This window comes from Mya arenaria, chromosome 5 (genome assembly GCF_026914265.1).
Source record: "Mya arenaria isolate MELC-2E11 chromosome 5, ASM2691426v1".
NCBI lineage: Eukaryota > Metazoa > Mollusca > Bivalvia > Myida > Myidae > Mya > Mya arenaria.
Window position 1 is genome coordinate 36,492,706 of NC_069126.1, and position 22,036 is coordinate 36,514,741.

At 40.5% G+C, this 22,036-nt stretch overlaps 2 protein-coding genes across 2 annotated transcripts; both read left to right on the forward strand.

The window, feature by feature from the left end:
* Positions 1-247: 247 nt before the first annotated feature.
* Positions 248-4,212, forward strand: LOC128236262 (uncharacterized). The gene is made up of 4 exons (XM_052951147.1): positions 248-360; positions 622-984; positions 1,375-1,509; positions 3,337-4,212. The coding sequence occupies exons 1-4, from the start codon at positions 330-332 to the stop codon at positions 3,414-3,416; spliced, it is 609 nt and encodes a 202-aa protein (XP_052807107.1). The 5' UTR covers positions 248-329; the 3' UTR covers positions 3,417-4,212.
* Positions 4,213-7,616: 3,404 nt separating this feature from the next.
* Positions 7,617-21,285, forward strand: LOC128236257 (aspartate aminotransferase-like). Its single transcript, XM_052951141.1, has 13 exons — positions 7,617-7,751; positions 8,954-9,164; positions 9,322-9,456; positions 9,596-9,723; positions 9,969-10,032; positions 14,797-14,836; positions 16,671-16,761; positions 17,052-17,117; positions 19,032-19,145; positions 19,309-19,391; positions 19,945-20,098; positions 20,420-20,596; positions 21,022-21,285. Exons 1-13 carry the CDS (start codon positions 7,737-7,739, stop codon positions 21,058-21,060), a joined length of 1,317 nt encoding a protein of 438 aa, XP_052807101.1. The 5' UTR covers positions 7,617-7,736; the 3' UTR covers positions 21,061-21,285.
* Positions 21,286-22,036: the final 751 nt, after the last annotated feature.

The window sequence follows — 22,036 nt, forward strand, 5'->3', positions numbered from 1 at the left end:
GATTAAGTGTGGTAATATGACATGGAAATTAAACAAGAGATATATGCACCACACCAAAGAATCACTACAGAATAAAGATGGATGTTAGAATGATATGCCACGTCTCATCTCTCACGTCTCGTCTGTTGCAATTCTTATGTAGAAAATCGGATGTGGAAGTAATGTACATTTCGCTTCAGAATGAATAATACAACAATGAAAAACACAGACAAGTAATCATCCATCTCGGCTGTTTCGTATCGTTTTATTTTCCTCAAAGTCATATAACAGTTCCTCGTTTAGTTGTGTCCATTGCAGGCGTTAACCTTACGTTAAGTAAATCACTCAAGATGGACATTATAATAGCGTACATACTTCTAGGTACATTGTATTTATGTTTTAATAGCTTACTTCATTTATCTAAGTCAACGAGTATTCTACCAGAATTGTTTGTCTTCATTTTTACAAGTTAACTTGACAACTTATTTATATACTGACTCGGCTTAAGAACACTATAATCTTTAAAGGTTTTAGTACAAAGATCACAGGCATGTTACAAAAAAAGTGTAAAGAATATTCGTCTGAGAATTAAAATCTTAGAAACGATTTTATTCAAACGTTTACACGTTTGCTTTCGTTTAGTACTTCCAGTGTATGCCACAAGTGCAGCAAAATCACCGACGTATGCAGCATTTCCGACAGAGGAAAGAAACCTGTATGGCACTTTGACAATGACGACCGACCAACAACTCCATGGAGATGTGATATTGAGGCTGACCCCGAATTTTGAAAGGAATATCAGCGTTGTTTGGAAATACCTTATCAATGGTGAAAATATTGCCCGAACAGTTTCTCAAAACGACACCAACTTCAGACTGTATGAAAATGGTTCGTTATACTTGATGCTGATAAACGCAAGCATTGGTTACAACGGCACGTACTTTTGGGTTGAGCAGTTGGACAGGAAAAAAGTTATGTCGCCATTTATACAGCTGATTCTGACAGGTATTTGATTTAGTATTCCAATTTACGCTAGGAAAGTTTTAAATCTAAAACTCCAACGGAATGATCTCCCCTGTTTTTCCGGTATTGCGGGTGAAGGTACCCACCATTCGGAGCTCCTCGGCAGATGAGTTCCGATAGGGTATCCGCCTTCCACCCAAGAGGCTGCGGGTTCGATCCCTCACTAGGAGTACTAGTATCTTATGGCCTTTCAAAGTGGTCACCATTTTCGGTTTCCACAGACTTGGGAGTGAGCAGTAAGCAATCAGCTTTCATTATTGGGCTAAACTAAATAAGTATAGACTAATTTTTGTGAATTGAAAAAAGTAATACGTTGGCATGAGTTAAGCATGGATCCTCTAATATAGAATGGTTAGTTTAGTTATTTTTCAGGTAACACAAATAACAACGGAGATGCAGATGATACTTTGTTTCCTCTCGTTCTGTCAACGACCATTGGAATCTGCGTTGTGTTCTTGCTCTTTATAGGAAACTTGATATTCTTCATCACTGCTTTCAAGAAAACGGGTAAGATTCGAGATACTTATTTATGAAACTTGCATGTAAAGCTGCGGAGATCTAGATGTATAGATACGTGTCCGCCTCGCACAAACGTGTTCATGTATTGGTTCGGTATAGATACGTGCCCCCATCGCACTAAAGTGTTCATGTATGTGTTTGTATAGACACGTGTCTGCCTCGCAACAAAGTGGCCATGTACTGGTTCGGTATATATACGTGTCTGCCTCGCACCAAAGTGGCCATGTATGGGTTCGGTATAGATACGTGTCCGCCTCGCACTAAAGTGGCCATGTACTGGTTCGGTATATATACGTGTCCGCCTTGTACCAAAGTGGTCATGTAGGGAGGGGTTCAGTAAAGGCACGTGTCCGCCTCGCACCAAAATGGTCATGTAGGGGTTCGGTAAAGACACGTGTCCGCCTCGCACCAAAATGGTCATGTAGGGGTTCTGTATAGACACGTGTCCGCCTCGCACCAAAGTGGTCATGTAGGGGTTCGGTAAAGACACGTGTCCGCCTCGCACCAAAGTGGTCATGTAGGGGTTCGGTAAAGACACGTGTCCGCCTCGGACCAAAATGGTCATGTAGGGGTTCGGTAAAGACACGTGTCCGCCTCGGACCAAAGTGGTCATGTAGGGGTTCTGTAAAGACACGTGTCCGCCTCGGACCAAAATGGTCATGTAGGGGTTCGGTAAAGACACGTGTCCGTCTCGGACCAAAATGGTCATGTAGGGGTTCGGTAAAGACACGTGTCCGCCTCGCACCAAAGTGGTCATGTAGGGGTTCGGTAAAGACACGTGTCCGCCTCGGACCAAAGTGGTCATGTAGGGGTTCTGTAAAGACACGTGTACGCCTCGGACCAAAATGGTCATGTAGGGGTTCTGTAAAGACACGTGTCCGCCTCGGACCAAAATGGTCATGTAGGGGTTCGGTAAAGACTAGTGTCCGCCTCGCACCAAAGTGGTCATGTAGGGGTTCTGTAAAGACACGTGTCCGCCTCGGACCAAAGTGGTCATGTAGGGGTTCGGTAAAGACACGTGTCCGCCTCGCACCAAAGTGGTCATGTAGGGGTTCTGTAAAGACACGTGTCCGCCTCGGACCAAAATGGTCATGTAGGGGTTCTGTAAAGACACGTGTCCGCCTCGCACCAAAATGGTCATGTAGGGGTTCGGTAAAGACACGTGTCCGCCTCGGACCAAAATGGTCATGTAGGGGTTCTGTAAAGACACGTGTCCGCCTCGGACCAAAATGGTCATGTATTGGTTCGATAAAGACGTGTGTCCGTCTCGCACCAAAATGGACATGTATGGGTTCGGTAAAACACGTGTCCGCTTCGCACCAAAAAGGTCATGTATTGGTTCGGAATAGTAACCTGTCTGGCTCGCATCAAAGTGGTTATGAATCCTTGCTCCAAAGTGGCCATGTATGATTTCGGTATAGATACGTGTCCGCCTCGCACAAAAAGGTCATTATTAGTTCGTTTCCAAACACGTTCTCTTGGCATCTCAAAAGGACGATGTAACTGGTCCCTACATTGTGAACAGACCCGAACTGTTTTTCAGCTTCGTCAAAATCGAGTTGAGATATATAATTATGTGATTCATTTAAACTTAACGAAACTAAACTAAAATAAACATGTATATGTTACAAAGCTTATACATATGGTAGTGTTAGGGGAAACAAAGGCTTACATTCCTTAATTTAACATGTAACAGACGATATTTGGTTTCCAGCTACTAGTATATTTCCGAATTCGACCCTATGATCACTATGGGGAGTTTGCTTGTAAAGTATATACATGTACATAATTCTACACATATTTCTGACTTGGTAGATGTATATCAAAATCTGGTGTTGAGAAGAAAAGGCGATGCTAACAGAACCCAGGACCAGGATTACATCGCTTGTGATTAAATATCAGATAAAAGCCGTCGTCTCGAGCTGACCAGTACGTACTCTTTGCACCTATACCTTCTACAGTAGCACCGCAAGGCCTCCCGAAACTTCCACATATAGCGCTCAGTGCTCCCGGAACACCTCGGCCAGTATCAAACAGAAATGAGCTTGCCGTAGATGGCCGAGTTATTACGATTGACAGTGCGCCCGGAACACCTCGGCCAGTATCAAACAGAAATGAGCTTGCCGGAGATGGCCGAGTTATTACGATTGTCAGTGCGCCCGGAACACCTCGGCCAGTATCAAACAGAAATGAGCTTGCCGGAAATGGCCGAGTTATTACGATTGTCAGTGCGCTTTAAATACCACATCACGTTGACAAAGTTATTCGTATTAAAGCACGTATTGAAACTCTTAAATGTATATATAAATAATACTTATATTTTCGTACTTTATCTATGCAGGTTGTTTTTGACAACAGTCAATTTGAGGCATAAGAGTAAATCGGAACTCACTCTTTTCGGAGCTTACGAGAGATGACCGAAGTGTTACGATTTCACGAGGGCGTCTAGATACATTAACACATTTTAAGGAAAGGAGGCACCAGCGACTACAAAATGCTACAATCAGTTAATACACAGAGGATTCCATTGCAAAACTGCTAGCTGTTATAAACACAATAAGCCGAACAGTGATGTTCATAGATATTCAGTCGTCCTGTGCCAGAAAAGAAACTGCATTTTTGTTCATGACATATACAATATCAACACATAACATTCACTGTAATCATGAAACCACATTTTTTCTCTCGTTATATCAGATTGGTTTGTATTAAATAAAGGAAAAAAAGTATTTTGGTTAATAGTGCTTGATACAATTAAGAATTAAAATTAATAGACAATTTAAGTAAAGACAGTGACTATAGAAGATGTTAGCTATGTCGAAGTCGTTTGAGCGTAGGAAATACTTCGAGAAAATGAACATTCGATATAACCGAAAAACAAATCACGTTTAATTCATCCCAAAAAATCGGAAAAAAGGTTCGACATACCAGAACATCGAGATAACAGAGTTCGACATCGCGAGTTTCGAATGTACAATTGCGGGTAACAGAGAATATTTAAACCAAATCACGATCATCGAATATTAAAGGAAAACATGAACCCATTTCTTACTCGAAGGAAAGAAACGTATCGAGCTGGATTCCTCATATTCCTACAAACCCTTAACTAAGCTGTATAATTATACAATGCTAATACCCTCAATTAATTAACCTACCTGTTGTAATATCAAACGCGGCCTTATCACTTTGGAACCGTAACTTCTTCAATAATTGAGACCGCGGTCGCGGCGCCTGCGGCTACGGCTCCGACGGGCCTGATTCAGTGCACTTAATTCATTATCACTACGGTCATTTTGGTTTGTCAATACCAGTAAAATCGTAACTTGTCTAAAACATGTAAAACAATGCTCTGAAAGAAACATAAATCAATTTGACCAAACCAAATTAAATCCCTTGAGAACAGTGTTTAGCCTCTTTAAGCGTATTTGGTATTTGCAACGTGTTTATATTATCTGACTACATTTAAATATGCATCTGAATCTTATTCTGAATATTATTGCCGCTATAAAGGGACCCACTCAAAGATTTTGCAACGTTTTTTTAATGGTTGCAATTTAGTTTTTCTACATCCTTTTATAAACAAACCGCACATTTTGTAAATACAAGCTCCAAATAAATTAATTTTCAGTGGCATATATTTCAATATTTGTTATCTATAGAACTCTTGTTTGAACTTGTGGTCGCGTGTTATCATTGTTGCAGTAATATTATTAAAAATAAAATTTACACGATTTTATGTCTGACCCAATAAAACGTGAACAACCCCCAACGATGGTCGCAAAGTACATTGTAAGTTAGTAAGTACAAAGTACATGCAATTTGCCTTTCATAATTATGAAAATAAATATATATGTGTCCATTGTCCTGGGACCGTTTTCAGTGAAGTCTTTTAGTGAAACCGTTCAATTAGAGAATGTTTTTCGAATTTTTAACAAAGGCTATTTTAAATATGTTCTATTATTCATAACAAATATTCATATGAATTTAATTTTTGGATATTTTTTCTTGCTTATTTTCATATCTTAAGTGTATAATCAGTTTAGTTTCCTTAAAATTCAACTTAAAAAAAGGATGTTGAACAATTTCACGAACAAGCTTTACGGACTTCGTTCCCTGATAATTGTTCTATCAATTGTTGAGAAATGCGACTTCAGAACAGAACAGTATGACCACACCATCTAGCGATCTTGCCTGCCTGTATAGCACAGTTACCGGTCTGACAACCACCTAGTTTCCGTTAATGTATAACCACATAGTTCCTAATATTGTATAAACACAGATCGAGTTCCGGGTGTTGTAGTTAGACATCCTTAACATAAAGTACGGACCTTAACCGAAAGTACGGACCTTAACATAAAGTACGGATCTTAACATAAAGTACGGACCTTAACATAAAGTACGGACCTTAACATAAAGTACGGACCTTAACATAAAGTACGGACCTTAACATAAAGTACGGACCTTAACCGAAAGTACGGACCTTAACCGAAAGTACGGACCTTAACATAAAGTACGGACCTTAACATAAAGTACGGACCTTAACATAAAGTACGGACCTTAACATAAAGTACGGACCTTAACATAAAGTACGGACCTTAACATAAAGTACGGACCTTAACCGAAAGTACGGACCTTAACATAAAGTACGGACCTTAACCGAAAGTACGGACCTTAACATAAAGTACGGACCTTAACCGAAAGTACGGACCTTAACATAAAGTACGGACCTTAACCGAAAGTACGGACCTTAACATAAAGTACGGACCTTAACATAAAGTACGGACCTTAACATAAAGTACGGACCTTAACATAAAGTACGGACCTTAACATAAAGTACGGACCTTAACATAAAGTACGGACCTTAACATAAAGTACGGACCTTAACATAAAGTACGGACCTTAACATAAAGTACGGACCTTAACCGAAAGTACGGACCTTAACATAAAGTACGGACCTTAACATAAAGTACGGACCTTAACATAAAGTACGGACCTTAACATAAAGTACGGACCTTAACCGAAAGTACGGACCTTAACATAAAGTACGGACCTTAACATAAAGTACGGACCTTAACCGAAAGTACGGACCTTAACATAAAGTACGGACCTTAACATAAAGTACGGACCTTAACATAAAGTACGGACCTTAACATAAAGTACGGACCTTAACATAAAGTACGGACCTTAACATAAAGTACGGACCTTAACATAAAGTACGGACCTTAACATAAAGTACGGACCTTAACCGAAAGTACGGACCTTAACATAAAGTACGGACCTTAACATAAAGTACGGACCTTAACCGAAAGTACGGACACAATGTTTATCTTCCGCAAAGGCGAGGTTAGGGAGTGTCTACTTACTTCTTGTAATGTCGATAAGACATTTTAATGTATAGATTAGCAAAGTTACAATAAATAGTATCATTTTGAGATGGTGAACATTTATATACTTAATAAGAATGCATATTTTACCGAGAGAACAACAGTAATTATTTCGCTCGTCGATACGCCTATCGTGTATATAGCTTTTTGTATTCACTCGGTGATATATATATATATATATATATATATATATATATATATATATATATATATATATATATATATATATATATATATATATATATATATATAATGCGATCTTACAATGAAACAAACAATTATACTCAATTTATACTATGTTTTACGGTGGTTAGTAGAGACTTATCAGTGAAATAAAAACTATATTTCACTGTTCCACCGGTGAAAATATCAGACCTCCTTTCCGAAATGACGAAATACACGATGATGCTTTTCTGAAAAAAAACTACAACTAACTGTCATTTTGTATTGTTGTGGGTCACAGCGTATACACTTGCACCGCAAATTCCCCAAAGTCAAGCACTGAGCAATGAAAATACAGATGTGAAATGAGTGTAGACGCAACAGTTTGATAATAAAATGCAACAATAAAAGGTTAACTATGCCAGAGCTACCCTAAAACCTACAGAGCGATAGCAATTGGATCATTAATATTCAAAGCCACGAAGTTAAAAGCGCAGTGGGCTGCAATCAGCCCTATCGAACGAATAAGTTCTCTTGGCCTATTGCATTTCACACTGGATATCGACCCGGTTAGTGTGCTTGTAACAACCGCTGAATCTCGCGTACTCTGGGAAATATATTTATCGGATTAAGCTCAATGTGTGGACTATAAACTAAACAATAGGAAAAATGGCTTTGCAAATCGTAAGTATCTTTTAATTTGTGTCACAGTATTAAAATTGTTAGTAGATAAATTAGTGTGCTAGTAATAATAGCTGAGTCTTGCGTGCTCTGGGAAATATATTTCTCGGATTAAGGTCACTATGTGTGACCTATAGAGGAAACAAAAGGAAATATGACTTTGCAAATCGTAAGTATCTTTCAAAATTTAATTCGCGTTACAGTAGTACATTTGTAGATATAAATGCATGTACACATGTATGTAAGTATGTCCTTTGAAGGTTATTTCCCCAATTTCCTCAACAATCCTAAGTCTAGGATCAAACTTTCTGTATTTGAAATGTTCCCCTTTTAACTTCAAGATTTTTAAAATCGGGCAGAATGATTTAAGATACTTAAAGTGTTAGGCTTAAGATATCTTAATAAAATGGGGCAAGGCGAGTCGTTAAAGTTACGTATTACACACAGGGGACAGTGGCATTGCCTACTTAATTCGAGATATTCCATGTCTATTTTGTAGCTCAGGTTACAGTACTCTGGTTTTGTCAATGTGGAAGTGGTTGATCCACGACAGAGTTGAATCGGATACCAGATATTGTACTTCCTAGTTAACAGCCAGAGCTTCAATTACAGGGTTTTAAAAATACTGTTCTCTCTTTACCATAATTGGGTTCTAAATCATTCTCGTGGAAAGACTAGATTTTAAAGGCACACTAACTGACTAGGTAAATCCACAAATTTGCTGAATCATGGGTGTCACAGTAAAATAAATATGAAGAGCTTGCGGAATACAACAAGTTGATATTATAATGTCTCCATTCATCATTCTTTAAGTCTGTAGCTACATTCACCGTAAAACAGGTCGATATTGCCAGTTTCTTGTGCCAACGACCCACAACCACCACCACCACCAACACCACCACCACCACCACCAACAACAACAACAACAACGACGACAAAGTTGACAACCATACATAGCTATATTCATGCTCGAGCCAGAATGTTCTTGATCTGCGTTGCCCATGTTAAGTCTGCCTGATACATCGAGCACTTTGGCGAATGTACCTGTTCTCGTTTGACGTTACTAATTCAGCCAATGAAATGCGTTTATATGTTTCGCCAGCCAATACAATTCCTGGCTTTAAGTATAATATGATGCGCCATATTACTTCTTAATTATGCATACCCAAAATGCCACATCCCGTTAAATTAACATTTTTTACCAGGACATTGGCCGGAAGTCGCTAGTTCGCGACACCCTGGAGAACTACTCGGCCGCCTCAAACCTAATGCACAACGAGCGCGTCCGGGAGCTTATGGCCGCCGGAGACACCATCTACCACTTCGGCTTCGGTCAGGCACCATTTCCGCTCATGGACAAGGCCGCCGACCGTCTTCGGAAGTTTGCAGACCGGAGCGCGTATCTACCAGTTGCTGGTGAGTGTCTCTGTGAGAGTCTACAGGCGATTCCGATTGCGCCCCTTTATATTTTAATAGCACATGTTCATCAAACATGGCATGTAATGCGATTTTTTATATCCTTCAAAACTGCTATACTCTAATTGAGAAGTAAGTTTATGTCTGTATTTTTCAGGTATCAAAGAACTAAGGGATGCGATCTGTGACTTCCATAAACTCCATGACGACATAGATCGAAGTGCTGATGACGTCATCGTGGGGCCTGGTAGCAAGGAGCTCATTTTTCTGCTTATGAACATATTTCATGGAGGTGAGTTATTGACGTCATATAGAGTGAATGCAATTCTCTATAACATTTGTCTGAGTTATGTTGATGATCAGCAACAGCTTAGGAAGACGTTGATGATGTAGTTAAGTTTATTATGCAATAATGATGATGATTCTTACAGACGTGCTGGTCATTTCCCCGTCGTGGACCTCGTATAAACCCCAGGTGCAGCTGTCCGGTCATAAACCGCACGTGATCACCGCGTGCCAAGCAGACGACTGGAAAATCACACCGCAATTAGTCAAAAATGTAAGTAGAGACGTCCACGCATGTATGACGTCATTATCTTACCAATTATATATTCATGACGCCACATCATGACGAGAGTTTTGAAAGGATATCCAGGGTAAGAAAAGTCAGTTTCTGCAGCATATCCTTGTTTTCATAGTATTCTCTTTTATATGACCTTTTTTACTGAGATGTCTCCTAAATCAGTGAAAATATAATACGAACGCTATATATCAAACAATGTTTTTTATGTACGTATATTCCAGTTTCTTCAAACAAGAGATCTTTCTCCGGTGAAACTGTTGATCTTTAATAACCCAGACAACCCAAGTAAGCATGTATAAATTACGTATTTTCTTTAGTGTCATAATAATTCAGCCTAAAATTTGCTCGATTAACAAAATCCAAGCTGCAATTTATAACGCTATGGTGTAATGTCGTACCATATTTGGGCTTCGCCTCGGACAAAATTGGTGATCGTCCTAGCGAAACGGCTTCTTACTCTGAAAAAGGACTCTTTTGAAGAAAAACTAGTACCGTATCTATTAGACGGTACACATTACGCACATTATACATTAACAGTAATAATAACTCGGGTAGAGGGTGCTGTAATAATAACTCGGGTAGAGGGTGCTATAATAATAACTCGGGTAGAGGGTGCTGTAATAATAACTCGGGTAGAGGGTGCTATAATAATAACTCGGGTAGAGGGTGCTGTAATAATAACTCGGGTAGAGGGTGCTGTAATAATTACTCGGGTAGAGGGTGCTATAATAATTACTCGGGTAGAGGGTGCTATAATAAAAACTCGGGTAGAGGGTGCTATAATAATTACTCGGGTAGAGGGTGCTATAATAATTACTCGGGTAGAGGGTGCTATAATAATTACTCGGGTAGAGGGTGCTATAATAATAACTCGGGTAGAGGGTGCTATAATAATTACTCGGGTAGAGGGTGCTATAATAATAACTCGGGTAGAGGGTGCTTTAATAATTACTCGGGTAGAGGGTGCTATAATAATTACTCGGGTAGAGGGTGCTTTAATAATTACTCGGGTAGAGGGTGCTATAATAATTACTCGGGTAGAGGGTGCTATAATAATTACTCGGGTAGAGGGTGCTATAATAATAACTCGGGTAGAGAGTGCTTTAATAATTACTCGGGTAGAGGGTGCTATAATAATAACTCGGGTAGAGGGTGCTTTAATAATTACTCGGGTAGAGGGTGCTATAATAATTACTCGGGTAGAGGGTGCTATAATAATTACTCGGGTAGAGGGTGCTATAATAATAACTCGGGTAAAGGGTGCTGTAATAATAACTCGGGTAGAGGGTGCTGTAATAATAACTCGGGTAGAGGGTGCTATAATAATAACTCGGGTAGAGGGTGCTATAATAATTACTCGGGTAGAGGGTGCTATAATAATAACTCGGGTAGAGTGTGCTATAAAAATTACTCGGGTAGAGGGTGCTATAATATTTACTCGGGTAGAGGGTGCTATAATAATTACTCGGGTAGAGGGTGCTATAATAATTACTCGGGTAGAGGGTGCTATAATAATTACTCGGGTAGAGGGTGCTATAATAATTACTCGGGTAGAGGGTGCTATAAAAATTACTCGGGTAGAGGGTGCTATAATAATTACTCGGGTAGAGGGTGCTATAATAATTACTCGGGTAGAGGGTGCTATAATAATAACTCGGGTAGAGGGTGCTATAATAATTACTCGGGTAGAGGGTGCTGTAATAATAACTCGGGTATAGGGTGCTATAATAATTACTCGGGTAGAGGGTGCTATAATAATAACTCGGGTAGAGGGTGCTATCATAATTACTCGGGTAGAGTGTGCTGTAATAATTACTCGGGTAGAGGGTGCTATAATATTTACTCGGGTAGAGGGTGCTATAATAATTACTCGGGTAGAGGGTGCTATAATAATTACTCGGGTAGAGGGTGCTTTAATAATTACTCGGGTAGAGGGTGCTATAAAAATTACTCGGGTAGAGGGTGCTATAATAATTACTCGGGTAGAGGGTGCTATAATAATTACTCGGGTAGAGGGTGCTATAATAATAACTCGGGTAGAGGGTGCTATAATAATAACTCGGGTAGAGGGTGCTATAATAATAACTCGGGTAGAGGGTGCTATAATAATTACTCGGGTAGAGGGTGCTATAATAATAACTCGGGTAGAGGGTGCTATAATAATTACTCGGGTAGAGGGTGCTATAATAATTACTCGGGTAGAGGGTGCTATAATAATTACTCGGGTAGAGGGTGCTATAATAATTACTCGGGTAGAGGGTGCTATAAAAATTACTCGGGTAGAGGGTGCTATAATAATAACTCAGGTAGAGGGTGCTGTAATAATAACTCGGGTAGAGGTGCTATAATAATTACTCGGGTAGAGGGTGCTATAATAATTACTCGGGTAGAGGGTGCTATAATAATTACTCGGGTAGAGGGTGCTATAATAAAAACTCGGGTAGAGGGTGCTATAATAATTACTCGGGTAGAGGGTGCTATAATAATAACTCGGGTAGAGGGTGCTATAATAATAACTCGGGTAGAGGGTGCTATAATAATAACTCGGGTAGAGGGTGCTATAATAATAACTCGGGTAGAGGGTGCTATAATAATAACTCGGGTAGAGGGTGCTATAATAATTACTCGGGTAGAGGGTGCTATAATAATAACTCGGGTAGAGGGTGCTATAAAAATTACTCGGGTAGAGGGTGCTATAATAATTACTCGGGTAGAGGGTGCTATAATAATAACTCGGGTAGAGGGTGCTATAAAAATTACTCGGGTAGAGGGTGCTATAATAATTACTCGGGTAGAGGGTGCTATAATAATAACTCGGGTAGAGGGTGCTGTAATAATAACTCGGGTAGAGGTGCTATAATAATTACTCGGGTAGAGGGTGCTATAATAATTACTCGGGTAGAGGGTGCTATAATAATTACTCGGGTAGAGGGTGCTATAATAATAACTCGGGTAGAGGGTGCTGTAATAATAACTCGGGTAGAGGGTGCTATAATAATTACTCGGGTAGAGGGTGCTATAATAATTACTCGGGTAGAGGTGCTATAATAATTACTCGGGTAGAGGGTGCTATAATAATTACTCGGGTAGAGGGTGCTATAATAATTACTCGGGTAGAGGGTGCTATAATAATTACTCGGGTAGAGGGTGCTATAATAATTACTCGGGTAGAGGGTGCTATAATAATTACTCGGGTAGAGGGTGCTATAATAATTACTCGGGTAGAGGGTGCTATAATAATTACTCGGGTAGAGGGTGCTATAAAAATTACTCGGGTAGAGGGTGCTATAATAATTACTCGGGTAGAGGGTGCTATAATAATTACTCGGGTAGAGGGTGCTATAATAATAACTCGGGTAGAGGGTGCTATAATAATTACTCGGGTAGAGGGTGCTGTAATAATAACTCGGGTATAGGGTGCTATAATAATTACTCGGGTAGAGGGTGCTATAATAAAAACTCGGGTAGAGGGTGCTATCATAATTACTCGGGTAGAGTGTGCTGTAATAATTACTCGGGTAGAGGGTGCTATAATATTTACTCGGGTAGAGGGTGCTATAATAATTACTCGGGTAGAGGGTGCTATAATAATTACTCGGGTAGAGGGTGCTATAATAATTACTCGGGTAGAGGGTGCTATAAAAATTACTCTGGTAGAGGGTGCTTTAATAATTACTCGGGTAGAGGGTGCTATAATAATTACTCGGGTAGAGGGTGCTATAATAATAACTCGGGTAGAGGGTGCTATAATAATTACTCGGGTAGAGGGTGCTATAATAATAACTCGGGTAGAGGGTGCTATAATAATTACTCGGGTAGAGGGTGCTATAATAATAACTCGGGTAGTGGGTGCTATAATAATTACTCGGGTAGAGGGTGCTATAATAATTACTCGGGTAGAGGGTGCTATAATAATTACTCGGGTAGAGGGTGCTATAATAATTACTCGGGTAGAGGGTGCTATAATAATTACTCGGGTAGAGGGTGCTATAATAATTACTCAGGTAGAGGGTGCTGTAATAATAACTCGGGTAGAGGTGCTATAATAATTACTCGGGTAGAGGGTGCTATAATAATTACTCGGGTAGAGGGTGCTATAATAATTACTCGGGTAGAGGGTGCTATAATAATAACTCGGGTAGAGGGTGCTATAATAATTACTCGGGTAGAGGGTGCTATAATAATAACTCGGGTAGAGGGTGCTATAATAATAACTCGGGTAGAGGGTGCTATAATAATAACTCGGGTAGAGGGTGCTATAATAATAACTCGGGTAGAGGGTGCTATAATAATAACTCGGGTAGAGGGTGCTATAATAATAACTCGGGTAGAGGGTGCTATAATAATAACTCGGGTAGAGGGTGCTATAAAAATTACTCGGGTAGAGGGTGCTATAATAAAAACTCGGGTAGAGGGTGCTATAATAATAACTCGGGTAGAGGGTGCTATAAAAATTACTCGGGTAGAGGGTGCTATAATAATTACTCGGGTAGAGGGTGCTATAATAATAACTCGGGTAGAGGGTGCTGTAATAATAACTCGGGTAGAGGGTGCTATAATAATTACTCGGGTAGAGGGTGCTATAATAATTACTCGGGTAGAGGGTGCTATAATAATTACTCGGGTAGAGGGTGCTATAATAATAACTCGGGTAGAGGGTGCTGTAATAATAACTCGGGTAGAGGGTGCTATAATAATTACTCGGGTAGAGGGTGCTATAATAATTACTCGGGTAGAGGGTGCTATAATAATTACTCGGGTAGAGGGTGCTATAATAATTACTCGGGTAGAGGGTGCTTTAATAATTACTCGGGTAGAGGGTGCTATAATAATTACTCGGGTAGAGGGTGCTGTAATAATAACTCGGGTAGAGGGTGCAATAACTATTACTCAGGTAGTTGATGCAGTGACATACATTGGAAGTGGGTGCAGTAGCTATAACATTGGTAGTGGATGCAGTAGCTATTACATTGGAAGTGGATGAAGTAACTATTACAGCTAATTATTCCAATGCTATATTTATGGTTGTTGACATCAGTTTTGTTTCAGCGGGAACGATGTACAACAAACCAGAGCTGGAAGCACTGAGGTAGGTGGCTGGTCTCTTTGCTGTGCTTACATTCAGTAAAACTGGAAAAGGAAACAATTCACAAAAAAGAATCACAGAAAACATTTTTCGGAAAGAGTATTTTCGAATTTACATGCAAACAGAGGAGCCTTTAATAATTAAGGTGGTTTCAACATTTCAATAGTTAGTATTGTCCTGACGCGTTTGTTGAAAGATTTTCATGAATTTTTCACTTATGAATAGGACGCTTACAAGAACAACATAATGTAATTTTCTCTTAAACATGGATATTACATTTCTTGTTTCGTAAGATGTTTGTTTTACAACAAAATATCAGCCAGTCTGAGCTGAGCGGACATTACATTAATTTATTTGGCCTTAAATTGTCTCTTTGGATCCGCTGATTTAGATAACACTCACTCGTATAGCACGAACCGAAACTGAGTGCAAATATCTTGAGTTTATTTAAGATACGAAGTACAAACAAGGTAATGGAAAATCCTGGTTTAATGAAATAACCATACATAGGACGATATGGGCTGACATGGATTTAACCTTTAATGTGCAAAAAAAATCCTTTCGTCTTCATATTATCTATTTTGAATGCATTTATATCTTGCTTTATGTAATGAAATGAATTGTAGAGATAGCAAATTGACAATGTAATCTGGTCGTGTTCTTGATTTCATCGTCGCAGACGCGTTACAAAATTGAGTCAATCACTGGAGGACATGCTGGTCCATTAATGAGGTCAAAAATATAAAACGTATGGTATAACGCGTCGAAAAAGTACAAATGCATATGAATTTTAGGATTTAGGAAAAGACCTCAACTATTTTCCGTCGCGATATTGAAAACGACACAATAAAAGACAGCCCACATGGTTTAGAGAATAATTAATTAACAGGGGCGGTTACAGGATTTGACGTTAGAGAGGGTGTAACTTATGGGAGTAAGCTTTTGACTTGCACCCCTCCTTCCGAACTGAAACTTATAGGGTTTAAGTGTTGGCAGAGGATAGGGAGTATTCCCTTAAGATATTTTAATCATTTCTAGTCCGAAATTGTTCATTTTGGGCGTATTAAAAAAAATCTCATATATTGAATTAAAAAATAATCGATTTTAGGGGATCCGCTAGTGATTGCTTATCTGAAGTTGCATTGGCTAAAGACATATAGGTTGATTACTTAGTGTATTTATCTTCACAGTATTCGCTGCAATGGTGATGAATCTCGACGTACATGTATGAATTTATGTTGTGTTACATAACACATGTAACTTTATGGTCGGCAAGCAATCCAGAACTCCCAGAACCGAATCATACTGCAAACCTAAAACTTTCTTTTCCTTTTTCACTATTTTTCTTTTATTGTTTTAGACGTTTAGAATACAAAAAAATAATGCATTTTTTATGTTCTTGTAAAAAATCAAAAATGTTTCATATTTGATAACTTCAATACCGCAGCTTATTGGCCTAAATTGTTCTCCATGCCCAAAAAACACAACATGTAAGCTAGCATGGGCGGATCCAGGAGTTGACGTGAAAAGGGGTGTAACTTAGGGGCGTAACCTTTTGATTTACGCCCCAAATAAGTTGGTTAAAATGTTGGCAGGTGGGTTTTGGGTTTCTCCCACAAGATCATTTTCACAATTTCTAGTCCGAAATGGTGCTTGCTGGGTGTGTTTTATAACTTGTTCCCCTATATTTAAATAAAACGTAAACTTGAACGATTTTACGGGGGCCTGCGTATGATTTAAAATGAAACTTCAGTTTGAATTCATTTACGTTTTAATAAGTATTTGTCTGGTAATGTACGTTGCCCATCGTCTGTAGAAAATGACGTCACTCTTTTAGCGAGGTGTTCCGATCGAATGGAATACTTGTACTAGCTGACGAGATCTACGCGCGACTCACATATGGCGGCAACTTCACTTCCATGGCAAAGGTAATTTGTTTTTCTACTGGGGTACAAAACTATCAAGCGTAGATATGTTTTGTTGTTAATACCTCTATAAGTTCAATATATAGAGAAGATACTTCATCCTGCGCACGTCCAAACCTATTCCATATGAGAGGCCATAAATTTGTCCGGCCCATGACTACATTTAAGTGTCTGTTGGGGATTGAATCTTGGACAGCTTTGTAAGACGTGTTGTGTCTTTTGTGGGAACGTACATCGGTTAAAATGGAGTCATGGAGTTACTTAAACGACGCTTTTGTTTTATTTGTTTCCAGGTGTACCCGGAAGGAACGATTCTGTGTTCCGGGATGTCCAAGTGGGCCAGTATGGGGGGATGGAGGGTAAGTGGGCCAGTTTGAGCGGATGGAGGGTTAGAAGGCCAGTATGGAAGGATGAAGGGTAAGTGGGTCAGTATGAGGGGATGGAGGATAAGTGGGCCAGTATGCGCGGATGGAGGGTAAGTGGGCCGGTATGCGCGGATGGAGGGTTAGTGGGCCAGTACGGGTGGGGGGAGGGTGAGTGGGTCAGTACGGGTGCATGAAGGGTGAGTGGGCCAGTATGGGTGGATGGAGGGTAAGTGGGCCAGCATGGGTGGATGGTGGATAAGTGGGCCAGTATGGGTGGATGGAGGGTTAGTGGGCCAGTATAGGTGGATGAAGGGTAAGTGGGCCAGTATGGGTGGATGAAGGGTAAGTGGGCCAGTATGGGCGGATGGAGGGTTAGTGGGCCAGTAATGGTGGATGGAGGATAAGTGGGCCAGTATGGGTGGATGGAGGGTAAGTGGGCCAGTATGGGTGGATGGAGGGTAAGTGGGCCAGTATGGGTGGATGGAGGGTAAGTGGGCCAGTATGGGTGGATGGCGGGTAAGTGGGCCAGTATGAGCGGATTGAGGGTAAGTGGGCCAGTATGGGTGGATGGAGGGTTAGTGGGCCAGTATGAGCGGATGGAGGGTAAGTTGGCCAGTATGCGCGGAACGAGGGTAAGTTGGCCCGTATGAGTGGACGGAGGGTAGGTGGGCCAGTACGGGTGGATGGAGGGTAAGTGGGCCAGTATGGGTGGATGGAGGGTAAGTGGGCCAGTATGGGTGGATGGAGGGTAAGTGGGCCAGTATGGGTGGATGGAGGGTAAGTGGGCCAGTATGAGCGGATGAAGGAGGTGGGCATGTATGTGCGGATTGAGAGTAAGCGGGCCAGTATGAGCGGAGGGAGGGTAAGTGGGCCAGTATGGGTGGATGGAGGGTAAGTGGGCCAGTATGGGTGGATGGAGGGTAAGTGGACCAGTATGGGTGGATGGATGGTAAGTGGGCCAGTATGGGTGGATGGAGGGTAAATGGGCCAGCATGGGTGGATGGTGGGTAAGTGGGCCAGTATGGGTGGATGGAGGTTAAGCGGACGAGTGTGTGCGGATTGAGTGTAAGTGGGCCAGTATGTGTGGATGTAGGGTAAGTGGGCCAGTATGGGCGGATGGAGGGTTAGTGGGCCAGTAATGGTGGATGGAGGATAAGTGGGCCAGTATGGGTGGATGGAGGGTCAGTGTTCCAGTATGGGTGGATGGAGGGTAAGTGGGCCAGTATGGGTGGATGGAGGGTCAGTGTTCCAGTATGGGTGGATGGAGGGTCAGTTGGCCAGTATGGGTGGATGGAGGGTCAGTGTTCCAGTATGGGTGGATGGAGGGTCAGTGTTCCAGTATGGGTGGATGGAGGGTAAGTGGGCCAGTATGGGTGGATGGAGGGTAAGTGGGCCAGTATGGGTGGATGGAGGGTCAGTGTTCCAGTATGGGTGGATGGAGGGTAAGTGGGCCAGTATGGGTGGATGGAGGGTAAGTGGGCCAGTATGGGTGGATGGAGGGTAAGTGGGCCAGTATGTGTGGATGGAGGGTAAGCGGGCCAGTATGTGCGGATGGGGGGAAGGTTGGCCACTATGGGTGGGTGAAGGTTAAGTGGGCTGGTACGTGCGGATGGAGGTTAAGCGAACGAGTATGTGCGGATGGAAGTTTGGTGCAATTAGGGTTTGTGGGCCAGTATGCGCGGATGGAGGGTACGACTGAATACTTATGTGTTTTATGTTGTCATTTTGCTAAATACACTCTATCCAACTGTGGACTTTCATCCGAGACGTTTCGGATTGGTTAAGAATTTCCTTTATTTGAAGCCATGTCAGTAAGGTTTTAAGTTTCATAAGAAATAAAAGTGTTTTTATTATATTTATTTTTTATTTTGTTATACCATAAACATCACTGTATTGTTTACCTTACAGTTGGGTTACCACATATACCCGCCCGGTCTAGCAGCCTTGAAAGAGGCCGTCCGGAGCGCAGCCAGCCACACATACACGTCTGTTGCTGCGCCCATGCAGTACGCCATGACTGAGGTACGTTTGCCTTTAATATCCATCCAACGTTTGTCAGAATGGTTCAAAACTGCGTTTTGAGACTAATTATATAATCATAATATCATTCTGTTTTACTCTTTTTATTCACGTTAATTAATGATATATTCAGATCGTTATTCTATTTATTTTGATGTCCGTCCAGGTTCTACAGGACACAGAAACCTGTCGACAATATCAGCAACACACGACCCGCATCATGGCCGCCGTCGCCAAATACTGCCATAGGTCTGCTGTTTGTTTAATTCACGTTCCATGTAACGCCTGTCTTGCCACCATCTCTGTTGTTTTCAATGGTTTGCAACGAAGCCTGTAACATCGTATGTGTCGGTCTTCCAGGCAGATAATACGACTCACTTATGTACATAATAATAATAATCCAAGTATTCTAAAACAAACAAAAAAATATCATGAAAAGGTAATCAAGGTCGGTATTCATAAAACATTCTTAGTTAAGTCAATTTCCTAGTATTTTTTTATAAAATATTATTTCCGTTTTAATTTGTTTCGAGTATTATGAAAATAAAGTACTTTTGACATTATTAAATGATGATGATACATTTCACTTAGGAAAATGACTTAAGTAAAGAAATGGCTTAAGATGTTTTATGAATACCGCGATCCTGGTAACACAAGAATCACTTTGTGCACTTACAGGGAGGCATGTCTCCACAATTTAAGCGATTCAATAGATCTTCTACCAGATCCTATGTGCCATGAAGGTATTTTAATTACGCGGTTCATTATTGGAAACGATAAAAACTCGAACGCGAATTTTCAGTGAGCTTACTGCGGTCGGGGTGACGGCCGTGCAGCCTAAAGGCGGATACTACATTTTCCCCAACTTCGAGGTGATTAGGGAGCAGCTGAGGCGTCGTGACGTCACTTCCTGTGAGCAGATGGTCAACACCATCTTCTGCGAAACAGCGGTCTCGGTGAGTAATCGAGAATAATTGTTTTCTTTAAGGGGGCAACATCGGTTATTGATATTAGGATATTAAACATAACTGAATGGATGACTTAAATTATAAATATATATCAACACTTTCTATGCAAATCTAGTACTAATCAAAGCTACGATTTGATCTTATTAGTTTGACCTGCGAGACGAGGATAACAAATCTATATTTTCTAAATACGTAAACCAGTAAAAATAGGAATGAAACTATGAAAGTAGTCAAGGCGTGCATACATCTAGCCGATCTGTCCTTAGGGTAAAAAATCGTGTTCACAACTCTGTCCCGACATTTCTGCAGCTGATGGCCGGTGGCCCTGGATTCCTACGACCGGAAGACGAGTTGACGGTGCGGTTGTGTTTCGTTCATTTTGACGGAGCGAAGGCGCTTGCAGAAAGCGAGCGTCTAGGTCTGGAGCGCCCCCTACCGGACAACTTTGTTCACACGCATTGTACTACCGTATACGAGGGCATTCAGGTAGGGCACCATGCAGCATGTTTTTAGGGGTGCAAGAAGGTTTTGAATGATTTCAGATAAAGAAGTATTTAGAACCATTTTGCATCAGTCCTTGTAAACATGTAAGTGTTATCCAATCACCAAATCAAAGCTCGGGTGTTAACGTTAAAAATAATTTATGATCGACATTCAGTGTTTTCAAAGAATTTTTTGAATAAATACCATGAAATACTTGTTTAAATATGTGGTATTTAAATGCCTTATCAAGTTTATTTACATTAATGTTTGAATACTTTTTATAATTCATATATATTTAAAAAAACTTAATTGAAAATATTCGAGATCAGGCAGTCACTATATATGAAAATGAAGAACAGACATTTAGATCCACGTTGCACTTTTTCAAAAACATTGGTGAGAAGATTTCTGTGATTTATTATTTTCAGAGACTGGTAGACTGGGTAAAGAAGTTGCTGTCGGAGTAAAAACCAGTAATTTACTCAAACAGTCCAGTTGGGGCGAAGCGGAGCTGACAAAACCTTGTATTTAATCAATAATATACGACCATCAACACCATTCAATTTTCTTTAACAAATTTATGTCTTGTATGTTGCAGCCTCCCATGTGCTCGCTGTGACGTAGTTTATTATTGTTGATGGTTGTGAATTTTAGATAAATTTCTAAATAAATGTGTTGTATTTATATCAGAATTCATAGTTGTAATGCTTTTGAGTTTACAGTGACAAAGAATGAGACATATACTGAAGAGTGAGAGTGAATGTACTGTAGATATTATGGAAAGCGGAAATGTAATTAGGCTACCATGACCTTTGGGGAATGCATCAGACCTAACACAGTTGAAGAAGTACTCGAGCTAACATGGAAATGTACTGGAGCTACAAGGGGGAGTGAAAAATGTACTGGAGGTAATAGGGCGAGTGAAAAATGTACTGGAGCTAACAGGGAAAGTGGAAAATGTACTGGAGCTAACAGCGACAGTGGAAAATGTACTGGAGCTAACAGGGAAAGTGGAAAATGTACTGGAGCTAAAAGGGAAAGTGGAAAATGTACTGTAGCTAACAGGAATATGGAAAATGTCTGAAGCTAACATTGAAAGTGGAAGATGTAATGGAGCTAACATGGAAAGTGGAAAATGTACTGCAGCTAACGGGAAAATGGAAAATGTACTCGAGCTAACATGGAAAGAGGAAAATGTACTTGAGCTAACATTGAAAGTGGAAAATGTACTGCAGCTAACATAGAAAATGGAAAATGTACTGGAGCATGTACATTATGAAATGTAATGAACCTACACGGATATGACGGATATATGTAATGAAGTTTACACGGAACTTCGGAAATGTCTAATAGGTAGCATGGACAATGCGAAATGTACTGCGGCTAATAAGGAGATTGGCAAATGTACCGAGGCTAACACGGAGATTGGGAAATGTACCGAGG